This window comes from Poecilia formosa, unplaced genomic scaffold (genome assembly GCF_000485575.1).
Source record: "Poecilia formosa unplaced genomic scaffold, Poecilia_formosa-5.1.2 Scaffold16, whole genome shotgun sequence".
Classification (NCBI taxonomy): domain Eukaryota; kingdom Metazoa; phylum Chordata; class Actinopteri; order Cyprinodontiformes; family Poeciliidae; genus Poecilia; species Poecilia formosa.
This window is the reverse complement of record NW_006799955.1, coordinates 94,440-117,967: the sequence shown is the minus strand read 5'-3', so window position 1 is coordinate 117,967 and position 23,528 is coordinate 94,440. Positions and strand designations below refer to the sequence as shown.

Genomic DNA, 23,528 nt, shown 5'->3' with positions numbered 1-23,528 from the left:
TTAAAGCAGATAGTCACTCTACTGTGGATATTCTTGACATATTCAGTTTTTCACAGAGCAATTCACATGTGCAGATTATTTTTATGAATCCTAAAGCACCGTGATCTATGAAAGCCGCAGAGGTTTGTTAGAGAACCATAGAGAACAAACTCCATAATAAAGACCAGAGAACACAGCAGACAGGTGACATATGAAGTTAGTGGAACATGTTTAGGCTATAACACAATACTGAAAGCTCTGATCATTTCACACAACATTGTTTAATCTAAGATCTAAAAATATTAAGAGTACGGCACATCTGCAAATCTACCAAGACATGATCACTAAAATAAATGGACAAGCAGGGTAAGGAGAGCTTTAATCAGAAAAGCAGAGAAGAGGCCAATAGTAACTCTGGAGGAGCCACAGAGATCCACAACTCAGGATGGAGAATATGTGGACATCTGCAACATAAATAAAAAAAAAGAAAACCATTACTGACAGAAAACTAAAAGTCAATATCAACCACAGGTGACGACACACTACGGGTCTAAAAGAAATCCTGCTACATTGAACTGGTTTAGAATAGTCCATGTGCATGTGGCCCAGCCAAAGCCTCCAAACTCCAAATGAGATTATGTGGCATAACTTAGAAAATTTATGTGTAGATTTGCGTCGCCTCTGAGTGAGTTTGAGACATTTTGCTGGTAGACACTTCAGCTGTACCTCTCCAGTCAGAATTAGCTCCTCTTTTCACCAAACTAAGATGACTGCAAGCGAAATCTACTGCTCTTAACTACTGCAATCTACTGCTCTTCATAACCCACTCAGAATTGAACTAAACATCCTCCATATTTGCATTTCAGGAGCAACAAGCTAGGGCTTTCATAGAAAGACAGAGAAAGAGAGAGAGGAAGAAAGAGAGAGAGAGAGAGAGAGAGGGGGGAAAAAAAACATTTTAAACTGTTCTTGAATTGTATTAACCAAGTAACTGAGAGAACGTAACCTAATTACTGACAATTAAACAAGAATAAAGTCAAATTTCCTCCTAATTGTATCCTAACATTTACGCAGTGCATTTAAGCCCCCATGCACAGAACAGAGCCTTCACTAAAAAGGCCTCTTGAAGAAGAAAGCTTTCAGTTTCACTACGAAAACATGTCTGGTTTGAGAGTCTTAATCTGTTCTCATAAGGAGAAAAGAGGCAGGGCGCACACACGCACACACACACACACGCACACACGCACGCAGACACACAATCAGGCCAGTTAATAGTGTGCACACTTAGACACCAATTCATCCAATCCCCGGTTGTCTTGATTATACATTTGGGTTAGATTTGAAATGTATCTTGATTAAATATTGAGAAGGACCACTCTCGCATCGCATGTCCTCAATGTTTCACTCTTCCTCTGAGGCCTCTGAATGTCACTCTGTGAGGAGTATATGTGTGTGTGTTTGCCCCGTAGCTAAACATGATTTTATTTATCAAGTGTCATGTCATTAGCTACTTGGCTCATCATGAGCACTAATAAAACTCCACTGCACTAAATAACCCCAGGTTATGGCAACGGATTAAGAGCAACGCAGTCACACACAGTCTAATTTTAGCCTTTTTAAGCTTTCACTAAATTAGAGATGTCCTATTTTGTACACTTAATTTCACTTCACAATATTAATTGGTGAATAAGACTTTGTGTTCTTATTTTAATAGGTTTTCACACTTCATGGTTGACACCAGAGTTAGCAATCACTCACGACAAACGTTTTAAATTAACGCTGAAACTAAAATTCAGTTAAAGTTTCTGTCTTCGAGAACTGTGATGGACATTTGTCACATGTGAGCATAAAGTATGGATGTATTTTCTCCTAAAACATTTGCAACAAAGGTGAGAAATGCGCATTTAATATCCTGAACCTTTCCTTCAAATGCAAATTAAATTAAAAGACATCATATCACCCTCTTTGGTACAGCATTGCTCAGGAGCCTTCAGAAGCTCTGCAACGCATGTCCTCAATGTGTTGCAGAGGACATGTCTTTCATTAGCTTTCATTAGCTTCGTTAATGAAAGACTATCTGGATACAGAAAGGCTAAGTATGCCACAAACTCAAATTTGTAAATCTTTGTGAATTTTGTTAATACAGGCTAATCATTGAGTATCACCTGGACATTGTACAGTGGGTGATTAAAAGATGACAAAGGAAAATAACTGGAACAGTCGGGCCCAGAACGATCAAAAGCCCATAATGAGCATCTCATAGTGACCCGTTTATGAAATAGCATAAAAACATTAGAGATTTGACCCCAGCATCTGGGAGACGCAATTGTTTTTCCAAGTCTTCAAACTAGAGTTTTTGAAAAATCACTTTATTTGTGTTAAAATCTGACAGAGTCTCTGACAAACTGCTTTTTAAGGAACAACGAGTTTGTCAGAAAATTAAGACTTTTCTACGTGAAGTTTGAACTTCAGACTTAACTTCTGTGTAAAAATGAAATGCCTGCTCCGCATCCTTGAACCCATCACACAGGGTCAGTGAGCAAGGATGTTTTTTTATTGGTTAAAAATGGTGTCAAGACCACATTTTTGAAATGGAAAAAGATTGTGTTTGTTATAAAAGAATTTCAGAACCATATGCATGCATTTCTGCATCAGTGCAGCGTGGCATGGATGTGATAATTTTGTGATTCTGCTGATGTTGAAGAAGCCCAGTTGTTTTAATAGCAACCTCCAGTTTTCCTGCAGTGTTGGGTCTAGTGCAGTGCTTCTCAATTCCAGTCCTCACGCCCCCCTGCTCTGCATGTTTTAGATGTGCCTCTACTCCAGAACAGCTGATTCAAATGATTGCATGACCATCAAGTACTGCAGAGGCCTGTTAATCACCAAAATATTCAATCCAGGTGTGTGGCAGAAGGGAAATGCCTAAAACAGGCAGGTGAGGGGTGGGTGTGTGAGGACCAGAATTGAGAAAAGCTGGTCTAGTGTCTCTCATCTTCCCATTGACAATAGTACGTCATTTGTCTGAGACGTTTAGGTGCTGACTAATCAAGCTGTGATACCATGACCCTCACATTGGTGCTTCTAGCAGTATGAGCAAGAGCAAAGTCCAGCTGAAGAAAAAGCAGTCTTTCCATGAATCTTGTCAGCAGAGGGAAGCATAAGGTGCTCTAAAATTTCCTGGAAGACAGCTGTGCTGACGGTAAGATTGATAAAAGACAGTGGATCAACACTAGATGATGATTCCCCAAAACATCACTGACTTTAAAACCTTTCAACTGGATTTCAAGAAACTGGGTGTGCATCGCTCCCATTTTGCTCCTTGATTTTTGCATGTAATGTAAAAGTTTCCTTCTTTAGAAAAGGGCGCTTTCGAGCAAATATCTAATATTTTTCCCCTTTGCCCAGGTAAGATTCCACTGACATTGTCTGGTCTAGGAGCAGTTTGATGGATAAAAGCCCATCAGAACTACAGGCTAAACATTGTATCTGATTACTGAGGTCTATAAATCATCTGTGTGATCTCCTGTTGAGTATTTCCTGTATAATTGTTATGCATGGAACTGTTATAAGAGAGTAATTGAGAAGAAGTGCTAATTATTGCATGTTTACATTGATACTTGTGCTCAAATATTCATAAAATAAATAAATGTCCTGCAACATCTCTATCTGGTGGCTTTTGAAAACATGACTCTAGCTGTGTATAACTCTTCAGCTCTTGAACAGGTTTTACTTCAAAACCAAATTATGATCAACCTTTTATTTATAGAGAAATTTAAATAAGAGCAACACAATGTACTATACAGAAGAAAAAAATGGTGGCATTTAAACGGCAGCAATGATAAAATAAAAGACTTAATGAGCTAAACAAGGACTTTTTCCTCTCAAGGCTAAATGTTTTCCTGTTGCTTGTGCACCTTTTTCAACACAGGTTTTCCTTCCACACAACGTTCTGTTGGCAAACAACAGTGTGGGAGGAGCCAGGTTTTTATTTGGAGGTTGAAGCTTCTTTTTGCCCTCTTAGTGATATTCATTTTTTTTTTTTATCAAATCATTATTCTTTTTTATTTTCACTGTCTGTTTGCCACAATCATAACAATTCCCCAAATAAGTCTGAAATATATCATTCTACATGTAATGAATGTCAGCTTCACTTTTTCGATTGAATTCCCGCAATATATTATAGATGCCTTTTAAATTGCATTACAATTAAGACACGCCTGTAAATATCGCTTCAAAAATATTTCACGTACTAATAGGACGAGACAGTTTGAAAACTTCCACAACAAGTTACATCCCTAACTTTCCCTACATTCCTTCATATGGAGAGGTTTGAGGTAATTTATTGTAAATCTGACGCCGGATAAAAACACACGCATGTTGCAAGTGACGGTATGTATTTACAGAGTTGACTGTCACATGGAAGTGGACATTTGCTGCTGTCCGACAGTAACATTCTCACTGGCACACAGACCTGACCTAGAATTGCTACTTAGAATTTGGACTGAACCATCTCGCAGGAACGGAGGGGGAGGCGAGAGGAAATCTTGACTGGGATGTAATGGAGTAGGACCACTGGAAAGCGAAAAAGGGGGGAAGACATATTTCTATTCTATAATGTTACCGTGATAATGTTGTGATTTGATAATGTTTGCGATGTAAAGTGGAGGAAAACGGAGCCTGAGCTAACATCCCAGGTGAGTGCTTCCCTTGTTTTGTTCTCCGTGCAGCTGGAGAGTGTCGCCGCCGCGGCTCGCCTCCTGGCAACGGGCACACGCGGGTCCTCCTCCCGGGGACATCACACTCCGGTATCCGTTCTTCTCTGCCTCTGTCCCCGAAGGCTGGCTGGCTGGCTGGGGCTGCTGACTGGCTGGCTAGCTAAACCCACACGTCGCGTCTTGGCCTCGCTCACACGGCGAGCTAACCCCCCCCCTCCTCCCTTACTCTTTCTCTTTTTTTTCGGCTCGCAAATGACGGTTTTTGCGGCGCAACAGAAGCGGATTATTCACGATGTTTTCGGCGTGGTGTGAAACCCGCGGAGAAATATTGGTTTTTACCCCCATTATCACACCGGAGGACCGCCCGTGCTTCGTGAAAATGGAAAAAGGGACACAATGCAGCATGCATGTTCTGCATTCTTCAGGAGCTCCACGCCGTCGGTATTGTATTTCATGTGTCTGAAATGTGTTTCATATGATTTATAAACGGGTAACGAGATTACAGGCCTCGGCTTGTGATTGTGTCGGCCAGCCCCTATCATCTGCCGAGCGATTTAATTGTTACATTGTTAACGGATCTGAACACAACTTGAGGGAGGGGGGGGAGAATGAAGGTTTACCCAAGGCGGGCTTTGAGTTGTCCTTTTATTATCCGACAAAAAGCCCCCCAGGATGAGTCTCATTTAGGACGTGTTTTTTGGTGTGCTTGTTGTCGTTTGTTCTCGCTCTCATCAGCCGTCCACTGCCTCCCTCTTCGGGGGAAGACTTTGTTTGCGCTGGCCGAGGCTCCATGAATGTGAGCGCTGAAGTCCTCCCTTCCCCCCCCCGCACCACCTCCACCAGTTCTCTGGCGAAACAGGAACAACTTCTTTTAGGAAAAAGGAAAAAAAAAAGTTCCTGGAGTTTCAAGCGCCATGGAATTACTTTGTCCGCCAAGAGTTGTCCAGTGAGGCGCTGAGATTTCAGGAGAGGGGGAAAAAAGCCCGAGTCGCTGCAGTTGTGTGAGGAGGAGGTTTAGTTGCAGAGTTTGGGAGATGCATATTTTTTTTTTTAAGAACTTCCTCGAGTAGGACCAGTTTGTGAGCAACTTGTGGCATTGTCTTGTGTTATCTTGGCTGACTTTGACAAAGAATGTCTTATTTAACTTGATCCATGAGTGGGAGGAGAATCTACAGGTCCTTTGTTGGTTTGTTAGTTCACTTACTTGCTATCCTTGATTTGCTCCCAAAATGGCTTTGAGATTTACTTAGTAGCTTCAAAAAGCTACTAAGTTGGCATCGACCAATTTTTTCCTAGATTTGTAGGCTAATTACTGATCCCACTCCTTACCCCAACTTATTAAAGCCATCAAAACTATCAACTCCCATTATTTCTGTTCCACAAATGCACAAACCTACATTTACTTTACCTACTTTCTTGAGCTAAAAATGAAAAAAATGGATAAAAGTTAGAAACGGATGCTATGATTTGCTGTTAAATAAAAAAAAAATACTGTTGCAAGCTGTCTTTTCTAGATTTATAAGTCAAAGCAATCAATTTTATCGGAAAGAGCAAAAGGATAATTTTCACTTCAGACCATGAACTTAAGGGGGGTAAAAGTGCTTTAAAAATTGACATTTTGGGGTGTTTTATGTCCCCCAGTTTACAAAAACTTCCTGACACCACAAAGTGCTTAATATCAAAAAATATTTCGGATATTTCTACAAAACACTTAGTCTTTGATTAATGTTCTACCTTTCATTTTTAGGATACATTTTATCTAAGTGATAGCTGTAATTAATAGTCCTTTAATACATCCAAATTCACATTTATTTCCTTTATTATGATGAAGAAAGTCTTCATACGGTACAAACCCAGTTAGAATCTGAAAGTTCACAAACTGTTTTCAGAAAGTCTAGAGTCCCTCATCTATATATTGAAACAATTTTCTGCTAACAGGATTGAAAAGATGAGAATTTCTCTGTAGCACCATGAAACTTGAGATGCATTAATTGAGCAGGTAAAACATTTTTTTTAACCATTCATTAAATAAAGCTTAGTTCTCCCACTGTTTTCAGTACGTTTCACCCACTGACCAACATCAAGTATTTCCATTCCCTTTTGAAATTAATAAACATATGGTGAGGTGACAAATAATTTTGCAGTTCCCATATTTATCTAATACTACTACCTTAACATATAACAAAGTATGTGATCTGTCATTACATTGTTTATTTGACCCATGAATAAGAGAAGAACCTACAAGACTCTCCTGTGGTTTCAGTTCACTTACTTAATACAAAAAGTCTTAAAATATTTTTCCTTCCCCTTTATTTTTCGGCAAACGGCATTGGAAAAAATGTGTAAAATGCATAGTCTCAAGTCCAGAGGACTCCAAAGCACTTTACGTTACTTTCAGTCATTTACACACTGACGGTTGTAAGCTACATGGTAGCCACAGCTGCCCTTGGGCAGCCTGTCGTAAAGTGCCACTCTGACCACCACTAGCAGGCAAGGTGGGTGAAATGTCTTGCCCAATGACACAACGGCTGAGACTGAAAACTGGGGTTTGAACCAGCAACCCACTGTTTACATGTAAATATACACCGGTGTAAAATATCAACTACTAGGACATACCTTGATTTACTTTGTTTTCGCTTAATAAAATTGAGTTTAATGTTGAACAGATGCTTTTGATTTTCTGATTTATTAAAATACTACCCATGCAAACAGCAGAAATTACGAATTTATCTAAAACGGCAATTTGTCCATTTATGTTGAAACTAGGTCTGTCACGATAACAAATTTTGCTGAGCGATTAATTGTTGAAAAATTATTGCGATAAATGATATTGTTTCATGACTTTTTAACACTGATTTAATGGAAATGACTAATAATGCATGCAATTTCCTGCCATAGATGCACTTTATTTTCAAAAGAACACATAACATTGGAACTAATAAACTAAATTAACAAAACAACCAAAAATAAAATGGATTCTCAGTCTCCATTAACAAACGTACTTGAATAAAAACTAAACATAAAGCCAAAGTGGAAATAAATACTGCATTCAACCAAAAGAATCCAGATTATGAAGTCTGTATACTTTATTGCCCTTCAGTAATCACTAGATTTAAATAGAGAAGATGGACACATCTGGCCACCTAATGCAATAGTTCACACTAGACGATTTTTTTGCCCCTACTTTCCCCTTATGACAATCTTAGAACGTTGGCCGATCTAAGATTGTCGCTGGTGATTTCGTAAACGATAATTCTGCAGTGTATGGTGTGTTACGGTGGATCGTCGTGGCTGCTCCGCTCTAAATCAGGGGTTTTCCTCGTCTGGGAGCGTTAACGCTGAATGTGACAGGTAACCAATCGGAAAGCGCGGATTCTCTTACTGCTTTCTGAGGAAAAATTACGGAGGGGAATCCCAAGCAGCTGACAGGGCGCAACCCGAAGTCCAGCGGACATCGGAGATGATATGTGGAAACATTAATGTTCAACATTTTGTGCAAAGAATATAGAAATGACAAGAAGAGGAGTTGGCGTCAAATTGCTACTGCATTTGATAAACCCGGTAACTTTTCGTTAACGTGACAAATAGATTATAAATAATGATTTTCAGCCACATGCGTCCCAGGTAGATTATAGTAAAGCATTGATTAATGCCTGATTTTAAAATTGATTAACTGGACTTGTAGCCATTATTTTGTGCCCATGTGGCTGGACACCACACGGCACGACAAACCCGATCGAACCGTTATACCTAGGATTTCTGTCGGCTAATGTGTCTCTCAGGTTTTGAAATTATGGGCCGACAATCGGCCGACAACTCGTGTAGTGTGCGCTGAAGGAAATGAGGAAGGGAGGGTCAGTGGTGAGCACCGGAGTTGAGGCTTTTTTCATTCTGTGTCGGCAACAGAATAAAAGGCAGGAAGAGACGATAAAGCAGATAATTAAAATTAGGTCGATGGGTTTAATTTATCGTGCGATTAATTGATTTATCGTCTATCACGACAGGCCTAGTTGAAACTTCTCAAATGATGACCTAAATAAGAAAATTCTTAATTTCAAATTATGTTGTTGGATATTGACATGAACTCTTCAACAATGAGCTTCGATGAGCGTTTAAGTCCATTTTTTTTCACCAAAATATATTTTACTGTGGAACGCATCATCTTGTAAAACGGCAACAGATAATATTCTCATCTGAAACAAAAAGATGTTCTATTTACATTATAAAATTAAGCAACGTGCTATTTTTTTGTGTTTACTTTATCATCTGAAATCCTCAAAATGGAATCCTGCAGTAGAAAATACAGTAAAAAACTCTTTTTGAGAGGATGATGGAGCCATTTGTATAACCACCAGTCAAGCAGCTGAAGCATGATGATATTAATATACCTTGCACTAATTGATCAGCCAGCTTTCCCTGATGGGTTCTGATCAGTGATGGGCAAGTCAAATATTGAAAAATCATCCTTCACCCCTTTATTTATTTGTATCAAAGCTAACAATTCCTAGCTTCCTAGCCACAGATCTCAAAGAACACGGGAAATGAGTGTCGACTCTAAGCCTGGTTGGTGCATTTGCACATAAAACCATTTCTGAGAGTGGGCTTTTGACTTGCTGACCTGTTTGTCTCACTCAGAGTGCAGGGTGTGAAGGGTTCAGAGTTTGGTCCAAAGCCAGTTTTGAAGCAGGTTCTGTGTTTGCTGAATCTGAGCAGCAAAGCTTCCCGTTTTAGGATCCTGGTCTCTTCACCTGCTGGGCAGCGGTGCTGTCTGATGGCATTGGGTCAGTTTTTTTTTTTTTAAGTCTTTTTATATAAGGTCACAAAATGCTCAAATTTCACATAATGTAATTTGATTGATTTTTTGAAAACGCTGCATTTGCCCCATTTCATTAATTTTGGATCTGATCTCCATTTGAACCAGTTGACAAATTAGACTAATGCGAACCAACTCTGAGCAACTTTCTGCTGGTTAATATTATTAATTTAAGTCACATGTCCTTTGTTAAGCTATGAGTAATAGGTTATGATAAATTTCTTTAAATCATTAGTTGTCAAAGCAGGTAAAGTAGGCTTAGAGATGCACCAATCAGAGATTTGTTTGATTTCCAGTCTTTTGTTACTGTAAAGCTTTTGGCCTGCTTATACTGAAGCAGAGACGATGTGACATCTAGTAGTTTCCCTTTAATACCATGTTTTGCTAATTCAAAACAAAAGCAAAAATGATTTGCAGTTGACATTTAAAACCATCTTGCCAACGTTTCTAAATCCAGCATCTTCAGTAACTGCGTCTGAAAGCTCGGGAGAATAACACAACAATGTCTCCGTACTCCATTGAGTCTTCTCAAGATCTACTGAAATCAGCTTTGAGCTAATTCGCCCCCTCACCAATCTGACAAAACGTCCCTAAGGAAGGTGCGATGTGATGCCCTGTGGCAGATGGTTGCTTTTGCAGTTTTTGTTTTTCCGTACCTCTTTTTTTTGGGGGGCGGGGGGGGTAAGAAGACAAAAACCACAAATATCTAAAATGGTGACGGAGCTAAATGACCAACACCTACCAAAGCCAGCGGTCTCTTGTAGCAGCCGGAAGAAATGGACATGCCTTTGAAGAACATAATGTAGTTTTCCTCCAATTTTATGTTTAACGCCTTTCATGATTAAAAACATTATGATTAAGGTACAAGTTACCATTAGTCCATCATAATGATGCTCCCCCTACTCTCCTTGAGCCTTACCCTCTTGGTCTCCAAAATCTATGTCTGGACATACAAGATGGTAAAAGTCCACCAAACTGGTGATATTATCATGCAGAGTTTCAATCTGTAGCACTATACACTACCAAATATTGCATCCAAGCAGTCCTTTGTGATGTCAGTATTGCATATATTGAAGCTGCGATTTGATATATTATTCAGTTCTGGTTTCCAGCAGGTCACTGGTCATGGTCGATTAAGCTGAAAATCATCCAGTCCTGGTCACCAGCAAGTTTGTGCAGTATGGGTGTGTGTGATCTTTATATTGGTTTCAAGAAAACTTAAAAAAAAATCAAATTTGGAGTGCAAAAATGTCTCTACTCTGTATTTTTAGTGATTTTTTTTTTTTGCCACAAACTCAACAAACTGATACCGATTTCTGTCTTTTTCGGGTTACTTTATATCTCTTCAAACCTTATGGCAGTGCTTCACCTGTGCATGGTCTGCAGTACAACATTTCCAATTTCCCAGTTGCTAATGGTAGCACGCGCGACGATTGTGATATAGATCAACGTACCTCAAGACATGTAGCCATTGGTTGTTACAGCGATGCTTTCTGCCTCGTAGCGTCTGAACAACTTGCAGTGCTTGCATATTGATTGTCTTGTCTGCCTCTTTGTCGCCATTAATAGTTCCAACTGGAAACTCAAAATACTGCCAAGCAAATGACTCGAGCAGTTGGAGCATCTTCTGCCACAACTTCATCAGATGAAGCCATGTCAAATGCATCCAACTCGCACCTACACCTCAACGAAAAATGTTGCAACGTTTTAATATCACAAGATCTTGTCACAACCTTAGTGTGTCGAATTTCCTTTTACAGTGCATGCCTCGACGTCTTAGAAATCAGTTTCTCTCTCCTCTCGGAGTAACACCAGCGTTTCTGCGATTTCTAATGTACACACTGGTCGATAAGTGAAGTATAAATGAGTGCCTGGGTTACTGTAGTCCCCAAAGAACCCAGCTGTGCTCTGGTTATGTGTTTACTACGCGCTGGTCTTGTCAACATGAGCGACGGAGTGCTTTTCCTTACCGTTTCCTTGTTTGCGCTTCACCCAATGAGCAAAGTTCCCTCCTTTCTGTTCCAGGTGTGAATGACTTGTGGCTGTAGGTTGTCCTGAGCGGGCCAGGTTCCTGCGCGACAGCCTCCGCGGCTGACTGGGAGGAGTCGAGTGGAGAGCAGACATCAGTGCCCAGGGGACCTGAGGCCTGGTTCTCCATATGAGGCCCTGCTGAAAGGGCAGGGGGGCTTCTGAGGTAACCCAGTTTGACTTTGGGATATTTTTTATTTTATTTTTACCCCCCCGCCCCCCACCCTCTCTTTTGTTTTCCACTTTATCATGCAGGTTTTTTGTTTGCACGTCTTCCTCATGTTCTCAGGAATGTGTGCATTCGAGGCAAAGCGTAAATGTTATCCTCGTTGCTTTCGTTGCTACGCAGCAAGCACAAGATGAGACACAACCATGTTGTAGAGGAATAAAAGCTTAAATGTCATGCAGCTGAGTTTGAAGGCAGTCAAGAGAGTTGTTTTTTTTGTTGTTGTTGTTTTTAAATGAATAACAGAAAAGCTAAATAATCAAGAATAAAACGCATGATTTTCTATTTTAATGCGTTCACCACAACTGCCATGGAAACAAACCTTGCTTTCAAAGTCCAACTGGTGCCATAAACTGACAGCTTACGGCTGCTGTGCTGCAGCAGGAACAAGCCAGACACGCGCCCTTCCTAACGCTGGTCATTATCTCTTTGACATTTATCTAAGAAGGTGCCTGCATTCTGATTAGGAGATCTTTGAGCTGTGGAGTGGGTTTTGAAGGTGAATTTCCTCAGCGGTCTGGACTGTCCGGGGCCGTCTTTGGTCTTGGTGTGTTATCGGGGCGTGTTGCTGGTGGACAAAACACGGTCGAGATGCTCTCCCCGAGAACGCCGCGCTCTCTGTTTATCTGCCATCTAATCCAGAAGAGTGTTAACCAAAAACCACAGCGGGGTGAAGGACTCTGGGAAATGGATATCGATGTGTAGCAGCAAAGATTTATTTTTTCCTCTGTGTATTGGCTTCTCAAGTTTCCATGCATTTGTTTGCTTCATGGGTTTTCTAATTAAAATTCGCCGGGTTTGTTTTGCATCTGACGTGGAGGGCCGTGTCAGGGAGTCAGTCCTCCTCTTTTTTTTTTTTTTGCTTGTGTAGCCAGTAGCGGGGGTGTTGCCGGTCCCCTCCAGAGCCGCACAGCAGATTAGGCCCCATCGCGACTGGTTGTCTATTGCTTCAAATGTTTATTTCCACTCCGCTGCATTATTGTTGTTTTGCTGTGGTAGTCTCAGAAACTTTAAAGTGTTTCCATTAAGAGAACATATCAGTTCTCCGTGTACCTGAGTCTTTGACTAAGAGGTTCATTCACAATTCATTAGTGATTTTAATTCATCCGCATTAGCCGTTGTGCTGGAGTAATTATGAAGGATTCCCCCAGGACAAATAAAAATACAGCTTGGCGTTAAAATGATGCTGAACAATAGCCAGATCTCATACTTGTGTTTCCCAGACAAATTTAATTAACAAATTGTTCCTTTTGTTATAAAATGGTCACATTACAAAACTATAATCTCGTATGGCGTTTCAAAGCACTGCTGGTTGGCACTGTAAATTGTTTTTAGCTGTAACATAAAGTGTAGACTTCCTACAAATATGATCTCCGATATCAGATTTTCATGATTTAGTTTCTTTTGGTTGATTTGATTCTCCCTAATGACAAGCTACAGTAAAAATATCCCATTTTTGTTGGTTTAAATTAAAACAATTGTTCCTGATACTGCAAAAATAAGACTATGCAATTTATAAATGCACAACATTGTCATACTTTTATTAAAGGTTGTGAAGACTATTGCAACCAACCCACATTTTCTCTGCGTTTGTATGTATTCCATCGTCACAAATCCTCCCTCATTCTTTCTCTTGTAAGATCTGTTAGTTGTAGCTACATGGTAAGTAAAAGTTCATCTTAGTGGCCAGAGATCTTATCTGAAGGCAGAAATTCAATACATAGCACCTTCAAAATATTGTATCCAAGCAGTCATTGTACACATTGATATTGTTATGAATTGTTCAGCTAAAACTGTATTCCTTATTCTAGTTACCATTGTTATCACTAATGTGTACATATCAGAAATGTATAAATTAAAGTCTGCTCAGTTTGGTGGTAAATTTTAAGTGCACATGCTTATTGTGTGAAATATTATACCCTTTTTTTTAATAAAGTAACATAAGCCAGCTAATTAGTGAGACTGTCTGCTTGGGCAGAGCCTGCAGTCAGCTGCAGAACATGCACGCCTCTTGTAGCTTGCCAACTTTTAAAGCAGCATTTCATGAATGTGAGTCATAGATGCAGCAGCCATGAGTTTTTTTTTTTTTTTTGGTGACCGGTCATGTTTCTAAACGTTCGACTCCGTCTTTCCTGTATGTTCCAGCTGTAGTTCTGTGGCTTTGTTTTATCCAGCTGACTGGCAGTGCACAGCAAGAGGTGAAAGAGGGGCTGCTCTGCAGGACTTTGTTCAGCTTTCTTCTGTATTTAACTTGCATTAAAAATTTTGGGGACTCAGATTTTAAAATTGTGTGTCAACCACGTGAAACTTCAGATTGTTGGGATTTTTGACACAGCATTTTACAACACGGTCACTGTAATAAACTCCTTACAATGAGTGAAACAAAAAAAGAAAAGCCCTCTGGTAAACCACTGTTCATTTTATTATCCAGCGATTAGATTCCAAGGCGTACTGAATCCATCTGGAGTGTGTTCATGTCTGTATTTAGTGCTGCCCGCTTGTAATCAGATCACACCCTGAGACAAACGAGAGACGGGACACAAATGCCGCCTATGTGAAGCTAAGTGGCATGAAGTTGAGCTGAAAAGGTTACAAAATAATGAACTTGCGTTATTTATCTTGTTGTTTTCCAGCTCAAATTCACCATTTCTGTTTGATAATGGCACTGATTCACACTTTGATGAAAGGGTCATTTCATATCTAGAAACGTGTAATCGGATCAATCATAGCAACCCAATAATATATACGGACTCAAACTGAATTGCATGTATCCCAATTTAATCCTCGTTGTAATACACTGCAGTCAAATTCAGTTTATAATGCCAGTTGGTAAAAGGTTTTCCATGTTTGACTGCCCAGCTGATTGCGACGAGTCATTGAGTTTGGAGGAGTCGCTCCTCCTCAGCAAGCATGTGGCAACACTCTGGTTTGTTACAGGGGAGCAGTAGGGGCTCCACCCACTTATAGTTTGTGACATTACCAGCTAGCGTTGGCACTAATCTGTCTCTATAAAAGACACACCGCTTTGGGTGTGTATTTGCAGTAATAAACCTAAAGCATTGCATATTTTCCTGATAACTATGTACTTAACATGTATACTGTAAACCTCAGGTAAGGTATTTAAAGATAAATCATAGCTGTTTTTGACATTATAACCTTTTAGATATCTTAGTATACCTTGATAACAATAGTTAGCCCGTGCTTGATTGATTACTGATAAAATTGACTATTGTAAACGTGTTCAGTTGACGAGATACCTGAAATAACAAATTAATGACTTAAATGTGATAATCGTGTTCCTAAGTCGGCATGCCACGATAAATTCTGCTGGACGATAAATTGCAATAAATAATATTGTTGTTTTGAGACCATTTTCAAGTAACATAATGGTAATTATACTATTCTCAAAGATAAATAGAACTTTAAATTCTATTGAATGTTTAACACTGAGACATTTTAAATGCCCAAAATAAATCAACAAAACAGAAACTACTAATAAAATGAATCATAAAGGCTTTATGAACCAACCTGTTCTTCAAAGAAAGGACTAGTTTAGACCAGTGTGCCAGAATCAAAACTTTTGTCATCCCATTTTTGGTAGAAAGAGAGAAAAACGATAAATCATGCAAATGGAAATGATTGAGCTCATTTTAATTTATCATGCGATTAATTGATTTACTGCTCATTGCGACGGGGCCCGTTCCTAAGTGTGATTTTCATTCATTTTTGATGAGTTTTAGCTTAAAGTACTGGAGATTGATAACTTTAGAGTTTTGCAATAATCGTAACAATAAAAACAAAGCAAACCAAACCAAGAATTGGTGACAAAAAAAAATCTTATAGGATGACATACAGCAGCTGCTGGGAAATGCAGTATAAATGTGTTTGATTTCTTCCCTTACTGGCTGCATTTCATATCTTTTGGTGTACGAGGTCATGCTCTTGTGTGTGTGTGTGTTTGTAGGGGGGTGGAGGGGAGGAGAGGGTGGGAGACTGTTGCCCATACAAGATCCTCAGGGATGTGTCCGCTGAGTCAGAGTGAACCAGTCCATCCGTTTTCATGTTTCTCTGCTGTGATTGACATTCCTGACGCAGACAGAGAGCCCCCAGAGGAGGGGTCTGCGGCGGTAGAGGTGCTGTCTGCTGGAGCTAACCGGCTGCTATAGCTGGGATTCTGATCAACTTTGAATGCCTGATAGACAAAATAGGCAATTAGGTAAGCTTAGGCGCTCTTTAGCTGGCGTTAAAATGCTGAAGATTTAATTGTCATGGCTATAATGAAAGGAAAAAAAATAGGAATAACGTTTTAGAAAAACATTTGAGGGATTTATGCCAAATATATTTAAAATAAATGCTTTTTGAGCCAGATCTCGTCTTGTTCCTATTAAACCTCAGTTTCTGTTTATCATAAAGTTTCTATACGTCGTATGAATCAAAGGGCTTAGTATTGAGTTCTGTGTTAATGGTGTAAATTGAGGCCAATCCACTGGAAATGAGTCCCGTTCCGTTCTTTGAGGTTTCCTGATGAGGGATTTGTTTGATTAAATCAATGATTTGCTGAAAATTTTAAATTGGATTTTTAATAACAAGCGAAGTTCAACGGGTGAACTCAGCTTGCAGGACTAGTTAGTGTGTTTTACTGCTTACCAGAAAATATTCAGGCATTAGCAGATGGTGCTTACAGACAATAATGACAATAATGCAAGCAAACTAAGGACTCTTAACAAATTTACCAAACTAAGTCTGGTTTGTACAGCAAAGTAATTTTAGCACAATCTTTCCATTTCAACAATGTTGAGGACGCCCTGCTTATGGTGATAACTCTAAGTAATCTTCTGCGATATTCCTGATGTGTGTGGTGTGTTCAGAGTGATCGACATCGCGCAGTGGGGACCGCTCCATCCTCAAATTAGGAATATTCAACATATTTGATGGTCTTGAACCAATATTGACTCACTTTTTGTGTTCAGTAGACAAACAAGAGTGCAACCTGTTGAATGTGACCAAAATATGAAGTGGAATCCAAAACGCAGAATATCAAAATGGTTGCCATGACTCACCGGAAAGACTTGTGGACATCAGAAAAGTCTTTGTTTTGTTTTTTTCCTCTGTCGCCATTACTTCTTCTTCGTCGGCCATGTTTCGTCTGAACTCGCGTTTAATCTTGAGGGGTTTTGCGAGATTTTCTGGCAGGCATCTGAAAGCTTGTTAGGGTAATACGTTTGTATATGGTATGTGGTCTATGCTGTGTACACCACTCACTGAAGAACCAAACTTTTTATATTTATGGTTTTGTATCGTCATGTGGGAATTTTTCAGGTCTTGAAATTCAACTGACAATTTAAAAAAAATCCATATACTCGTTTGTTGCATTTGACAAAATGACAGTTCAAAAATGTCTTTTTGCTACGCTGATTGACCTTTAAAAAGGTTATTTCTACATGTTTTGGTACTTGCTACAGAAGAATTACTTCCGTTTAACAAAGTGGTAAATTAGGTAGATTTTGATTAAAATATTCAAATTCTACCAAATAAATTCTAAGTGTATGCCAGACAGATGGCACATTTCTATTAATCTGTCACTAGAAAAAAGAATGTGTTTTTGTACCATTTTATTTGATTTATGTAGAGCTGCATAATATGTCGAATCTTAATTATTACGATCAGTGACAACAATATGAACGCCGCATGAGACTACTAGAGCTCCTTAAATATTACATGTTCATTCTGTGCAAGCAAATATCTCGTCAGATTGATTTACCTAATATAAAATAGCAGAAAGTTACTTGGATCCTAAAACTCAGACGGGAAAGATGATGGAAAAGACGGAGGAGAACAGAGGGGAAACGTGGATTAAATCCAACCAACATTGTCCTTACGATGTCGGAGTTCTCCAACTCCGGTGCTTCACAGTCCCTGTCCTGCAACTTATTGCTGCATCTCTGTTCCAACACGCATTAAATGAATGACTCATAATCGTCTCTGCAGAACCTGATGACATGCTGAACTCATTCATTCAAGGTTTGATGGGACAGGGATGTTAGTAACTGTTTGCTGAACTGGATTGAAGAATTCTGTTTTATATCATCCAGCCCTACTTTTATGTTTATACCAAACGGCTACGATAGCAAATGTTTTTCCTACGCTATTGTGAATGTGAATTTTGTTTCAACACTTGACCTGCCGATGATGTGCCAGAGCCGATCTCTGTCCAATTTATTCTTCTTCATTAGCAAGTTTCGTATAGCTCTAGCGTGGCTTCAAATTTGGACAAGTTGACATTTTTGCTTAGTTGCTGATTGATACGAACAAATTGAATGTGTTTGTCTTGTAGTGAACTAAAAATATGTACATTCAAGCAGCCATCATGGCAAATATTAGATTTGCAGACTTGGTTCCTTTCAAGTCATCATGAAAAGATTTAATGGAGAGACAGAATTAGTCAAACCGATGAGGACGGGTGTAAAGCGATGTTTGGATTCAGGGACATCAGAATAAATGAGCCGGTTGTTCCAATTCTACCTGGTAAACCTGGTACATTTAGCAGTGCATTTGCACCATATTAGCATTGTGGGCAAACAGGTTTTGTAGCTATGGAAGCAGAGTGGAGGAGTCAAAGAGAAGCTCGGACAGTAATGCAAATGAGCGAGCTGTGACTCATGGGAGTAGCACTTGCCATAAACCTCACTACCTCTCGGACATTATTGGGACAGCGGAGTACTGCTGCATGTTGGTTGTATATTTAGTTGGAGAGATCTTCAGTGTAAACTGACGTTAGTCATAAAAACACTCTGACTTGGAGCTAATTTACTAATTATGTGGTGTAATAATGGAATCTGTCGTGTAATTAGCCTTTTTGTGACAGATTTGTTCAGTACAATATATTTTGGTGATGGATGAGCATGTTGGTGGAGAAACCTGAACTGTCAGACATGTTTTTACCAGTTATGAAACCAGCTGCTTCACCTTCCCTTTGGGTTTTCATGCTCAAAAACATTTTTTTTTGTAGCTGTATGCTTCTCTATATGACCAGCAACCAACAGATGTCTTCTACATTCTACCTCGACGGTCTGCTTGGCCTCTGAAAGGCCTTGCCGTTGGGACTTCCCACAATGCTTGTAGTCAGAGGGAGACGTCCTCTCAGCATGAGCGGGGCAGGAATGTGGCCAGAGTGTGGGAGCGACTGTGCGGCCAGAGGGGCGGGGGGGTCACGAACCAGAGAGAACCGTTAAGGGTAGGGAGGGTAGGCGAGGGTCTCTGCAGAGGGCAGCAGAGTTTCTCTTTAGGGGTCTACAGGTAGGGAAAGGTCTCAGTAGGGAAAATTTGTGCGTCATACACAAATTACATTGCCGTATCTGCTGTTTGCAGGGGACAGTGTTCACATCCTGAATCAGCTTTTCAACAGGAGATCTTGCTGGTCCCAGCATTTCTAACTGTAGAAAACTTACAATAATCAAAGACGACATTTCATTTAAAATTTTGAAAGATTTATCTGGTCTCCACTTGGCCTTATTGGAACCAAAAAAGGCAACCGAGAGCTAATTGGCAGCTGGACAGGTTCTAAACTCTTTACATATTTTGTGCGTTTACGGTTTCTTCGGCATGAGGAACTCCCTAGACCGAATCATCATTAGCTGCCTGTGACGTGAGCTGGTTCCCAGTATAAAGGTATATCAAGGTTTTAAAAAGTCAGCTTCAAAACCACTAAAATCTTTCATCTTTCCTACAGCTTAAAAGCTTTTTAAAAAGATGCAAGATAAAGAGTGACTGGAGTTTTCTCCATCTGTAAAGAACATAAGCTGCTAAGCACTGCAGGTCAGCTCACTGAAATAACATAGTTTTTGTCTGATTGTACTATTAACCACGTTATGGTATTATCTGCGTTTCTAGTATAGCAGTACTCCTTCAGAAGGAGCACCTGCACAGTGTCAGAGGACATAATCTATGTTAGCGGCTCGTATTTCAGACACAAAATCACAAAAACAGCTTGAAGGATGAAAAAGTTCTGGGAAATTAAGTGATGGAGAAAGCTTTCAGGAAACGTAGCGTAGAAATGCACCATATGCTGCTGGTTGTTATAATTCCTCAATAGTTTGACCAGAAAATATTAACTTTCTGTAGGAACAAAACTGTATTGTTAAGTAATAGAGTGCAGATTTGTTGCGCAATCATCAGAAGATCTGTTGCTGACTTAGCTGCACACACCTGTGGTTAGCTTCTAGAAGTTGGCATTAGCTCAGTTTTTGGTTTGTCATATCAGGCTTTCATAGAAAGCTTATAGCTTATGGCTTATACAGCAAACTGTTTTAATTGGTCACACACCAAATATTCCTGAATTTGCATTAATACACTGGAAGCTGTCTTGGCACATCAGTGGTCCTCTCCTCCTTGGGGGTACAGCCAATCAGCACCAAGCAAATTAAATGGATCTCCAGGATTGGTTGCTTTTCAGTTGGCAAACAATACTGTGTAAAGTTGCAGTGTTATTTTGGTATTGGTGTTTTAGCTCCACAGCTGTATTTTCTTTTGACTGTTTTAGACATGCTCCATGTGAAAAAAATCTACAAATAGGTGGGTTTTCCGTGACTAACGTGCAGTTGCATTTTCCAGAAAAATCCAAAAGCAGAATCTGCAAATACTGAACCGCGATTGGGCTTGGGTCCACGCTGCATAATGATTTATGCCGTCTAGCATTTTAATTTCAACCATAGGCTTAAGCAAAATTATAGAATAGACATCTGCTAAGCTTTGAAGCAGTTTATTGATTTTGTAATATTACCCCTTTCAGCTGTGCTGTTTAGAGAGTATAGCAAACTAATATTAGCTGGATAGCTATTTTTTGCTTTGTCTGCTAGCCTGCAGTCAGCTGCTAAGCAGATATTCCTCTCATACCTCACCAAATGAAGTTTTAAAAGTTACCTTGCATGACAGTCATGGTTGCCAGTTAGTCGTAGCCTCTGTTCAGCCAGATTACTAGCAACACATGGTAGCAGGCAGAAGAGATGCATTACTCTGTACTTTGTACTTTTTCTTGCCTTCGATTAAAAAAAAAAAAAGCTTTACACCAGCATGCACCAATCAACCAGATATAAGAATTTTGCTGTTTTTTTCTTTATTCTTCACACGATACTTTTACTTTTTAAGTTGCCAGTGAGTGCATAAGCCTGCCTTTTATTTTAAAAGATCACAGTATGTAGTTTCAATACAGTCATAGTGCACAAAATGGTATGAATATTGCCACGCAACACATTCGTTTTGTTTGTGGCAGTAAGCAGCTCAGCAAAAACGGTGTGAAATCAACTACAAAGAAGAATCTCATCCAAAATTATGTAGTCTTATTTTATTCTGACATTTTAATAGCAATGCACCAATTGATTGGTTCTGGTCAATGATCAGCAGGCCAGTTACTGAAACAAACATTTCTTATTTCCTCAAAACTAAGAACTCCAACCATTTTAGTTCAGTCAGTAAATGCACCGACTAGCAGTGTATTCCTTGCACTTTGTCATGTTGGATAAAAATTAAGGGGAAAATGCATGTAATGCGTGTTCAGGAAAAATGTATCTAGAAAAATATGTCTACCAATAAAGTCACATTGGTGCATTGCTACTTTAAACTGCAGGAGTTATGGTGGAAGGTGTTAGCAGTTTTGAAACCATTGCAAATTAAATATCTGTATTCCCTGTATTAACAGATGGCAAGCATTAACAAGCCCATCCTTGGTCCTAAAGCTAGAACACATTACATATTGATATGTAATACAAGACAAAGTTATAAGCACCGTCATTGAAGCACAAATTATGCAAGTTTCTTTGATTGATTTTTTTCTTGTTTTTAAGCAACATTTAATAATGCTTTTCAGATTATTGTAAAATACTTATCTTTATTCTGAATTTGACATTTCTCTATCGATGTTATGCCCCTTTTTGCAACCAGAGGTACACAGTTGCTGGTCTTTCAGTTTCATTGTTTAACTTCCTTTAGAAGATTGAGTACTTGTGTGAGAAAGACCTCTTGTTGAGGAGATGGAGGGCAGATGGGCAGAGATGGAAGTGCGAGGTGAAGTGTGTGTGTGTGTGTTAGACGGAGCGAGCCAGGGAGCCGATTGCTAGGCCTGCTGCTCGAGCTGGCGGCCACACATGGCACCTTGCCCAGCTTACGCTAGCAGATGTGTCACTAGTGACTCAGCTGTGTGTGTGAGCGTTCACGTCTGGGACACAGACACCCACCCTCTCGCTCTGTGAAGAGAGGGAGTCGTTTAATGACCCCCCCAACCCCCCACTTCTTTCCCCTCACTCAGAGCAGTAGATCTGTGTGGCACCCCTCTCCCGTCCTGTTTGCATTGCCACCTCCGTTCTTGTGACGGACACGGTGAGGCTTCTGTCAGCACGTTTGTATATGACAGAATGTGACAGTGTACACATGTCGCCTCCCTGGGGACGGAGGGGCATCGTCTGCTGACCAGAAGAGCAGAGGAGCCAAAAGTGAGGATGAGTGAGGAAACGCTGAGCGGATCAGCAGAAATGGCTGCGATTAGTCCCAACGATTCAATTCGGGGTCAAGGTAAAACCTGGGAGGAGAAGGAAGGAGCTGCATATTTATTGTTCTCAGGCTGAAGCTATTCAGCGTGGAGAATGCGGAAAAGTTTATGAGTTCATGGTAAATATTTGAATGACCTGGTTTCGGTCGGGACAGGACACCGGTCGTAGATTCTAGAAGTTGAGTCTCTGTCGTCGTTTCTGTCAGGGAAGATGCATCACGTCAAAAGCTGAAGCTCTATCTTTAGCGACGCGGCATTCCTCGCATTCTGTGTGCACCGAGAGCTAATCATGAGTGCTAATGCAGGGTGTGGCGTGCTAAAATAGTGTTCTCAGGAAGTCACCTCAACAGGTGAGTGTTTCCTGAATCAGAGGGGGAGGTATGGATGTCTAACCGATGTCATTGTTCTGAGCATTGAGCAAGTCCTTATTTGCATTTGTGTTATTGCCTCATGTTTGCCTTTTGTTGCATCTCAAGCAGAGACATGAAGAGCCAGTTGTACTGCAGGTTTTTGTTTATCAATAAACACCCAAGTAAAACATGGATGTCCTCAATTTATTATTGACCCTAATGATTCAGTAAACGCACTTCACTGCTAAAGGTATTGCACTTGAAATTCAGTGTAATACAACATCTGGTATATAATGATTTACAATTGGTTGGCAGAACTGTTGCCTTTCAGCTTGAAGGTTATTGGTTTAAATCCCACTCTGGGGTCTCTCTGCATGGAGTTGCCAGATTTCGCTATTCAAACACGGGGCTTCTTCCCAGGTACTCCAACTTCCTGTCACAGCCCAAAGACATGATTGAAAGGTTAGTTAGTTACTCAAAATGAGTTTCTGTATCTCTTTGTATTACTAAACCTAACCCGATCGCTGGAGAAGATTTGAGTATTTTAATGACTAAAGTCTCCAGGTGTGTGCTGCTTCAATAAAGTTTTTTTTTGGCTCTTATCCCATGAATATCTGTTGAAACAAGGCCTGCGTGACATCAGGAAAACATGTAATTGTGTTATTATTTCTCAATGTTGTGATGACAAGGTTGAGTATAATTAACCTATATTTTCCTAACTCTTTTCTTTTATAATTATTAACCTCTATTTTTTGGCATCTTCATCATCTCATCCACTAAAAATGTACATTTTGGCTTCCATCCAGTGGCAGTTAGCAACAACCTAAGTGATTTCCTTTCAATGTTTTCCAGTCTTTGAAGTTGTGGTTAAAATTTT

The 23,528-nt window shown here is 39.9% G+C and overlaps 1 protein-coding gene across 1 annotated transcript in view; it reads left to right on the top strand.

The window, feature by feature from the left end:
* Positions 1-4,790: 4,790 nt before the first annotated feature.
* bcl9 (BCL9 transcription coactivator) overlaps positions 4,791-23,528 on the top strand; it is a 38,947-nt gene continuing 20,209 nt past the window's right edge. The window contains exon 1 of the mRNA XM_007546346.2: positions 4,791-5,135. Coding sequence (XP_007546408.1) covers positions 5,091-5,135 — 45 coding nt within the window. The 5' untranslated portion in view covers positions 4,791-5,090. The remainder of the gene's footprint in view (positions 5,136-23,528) is intronic.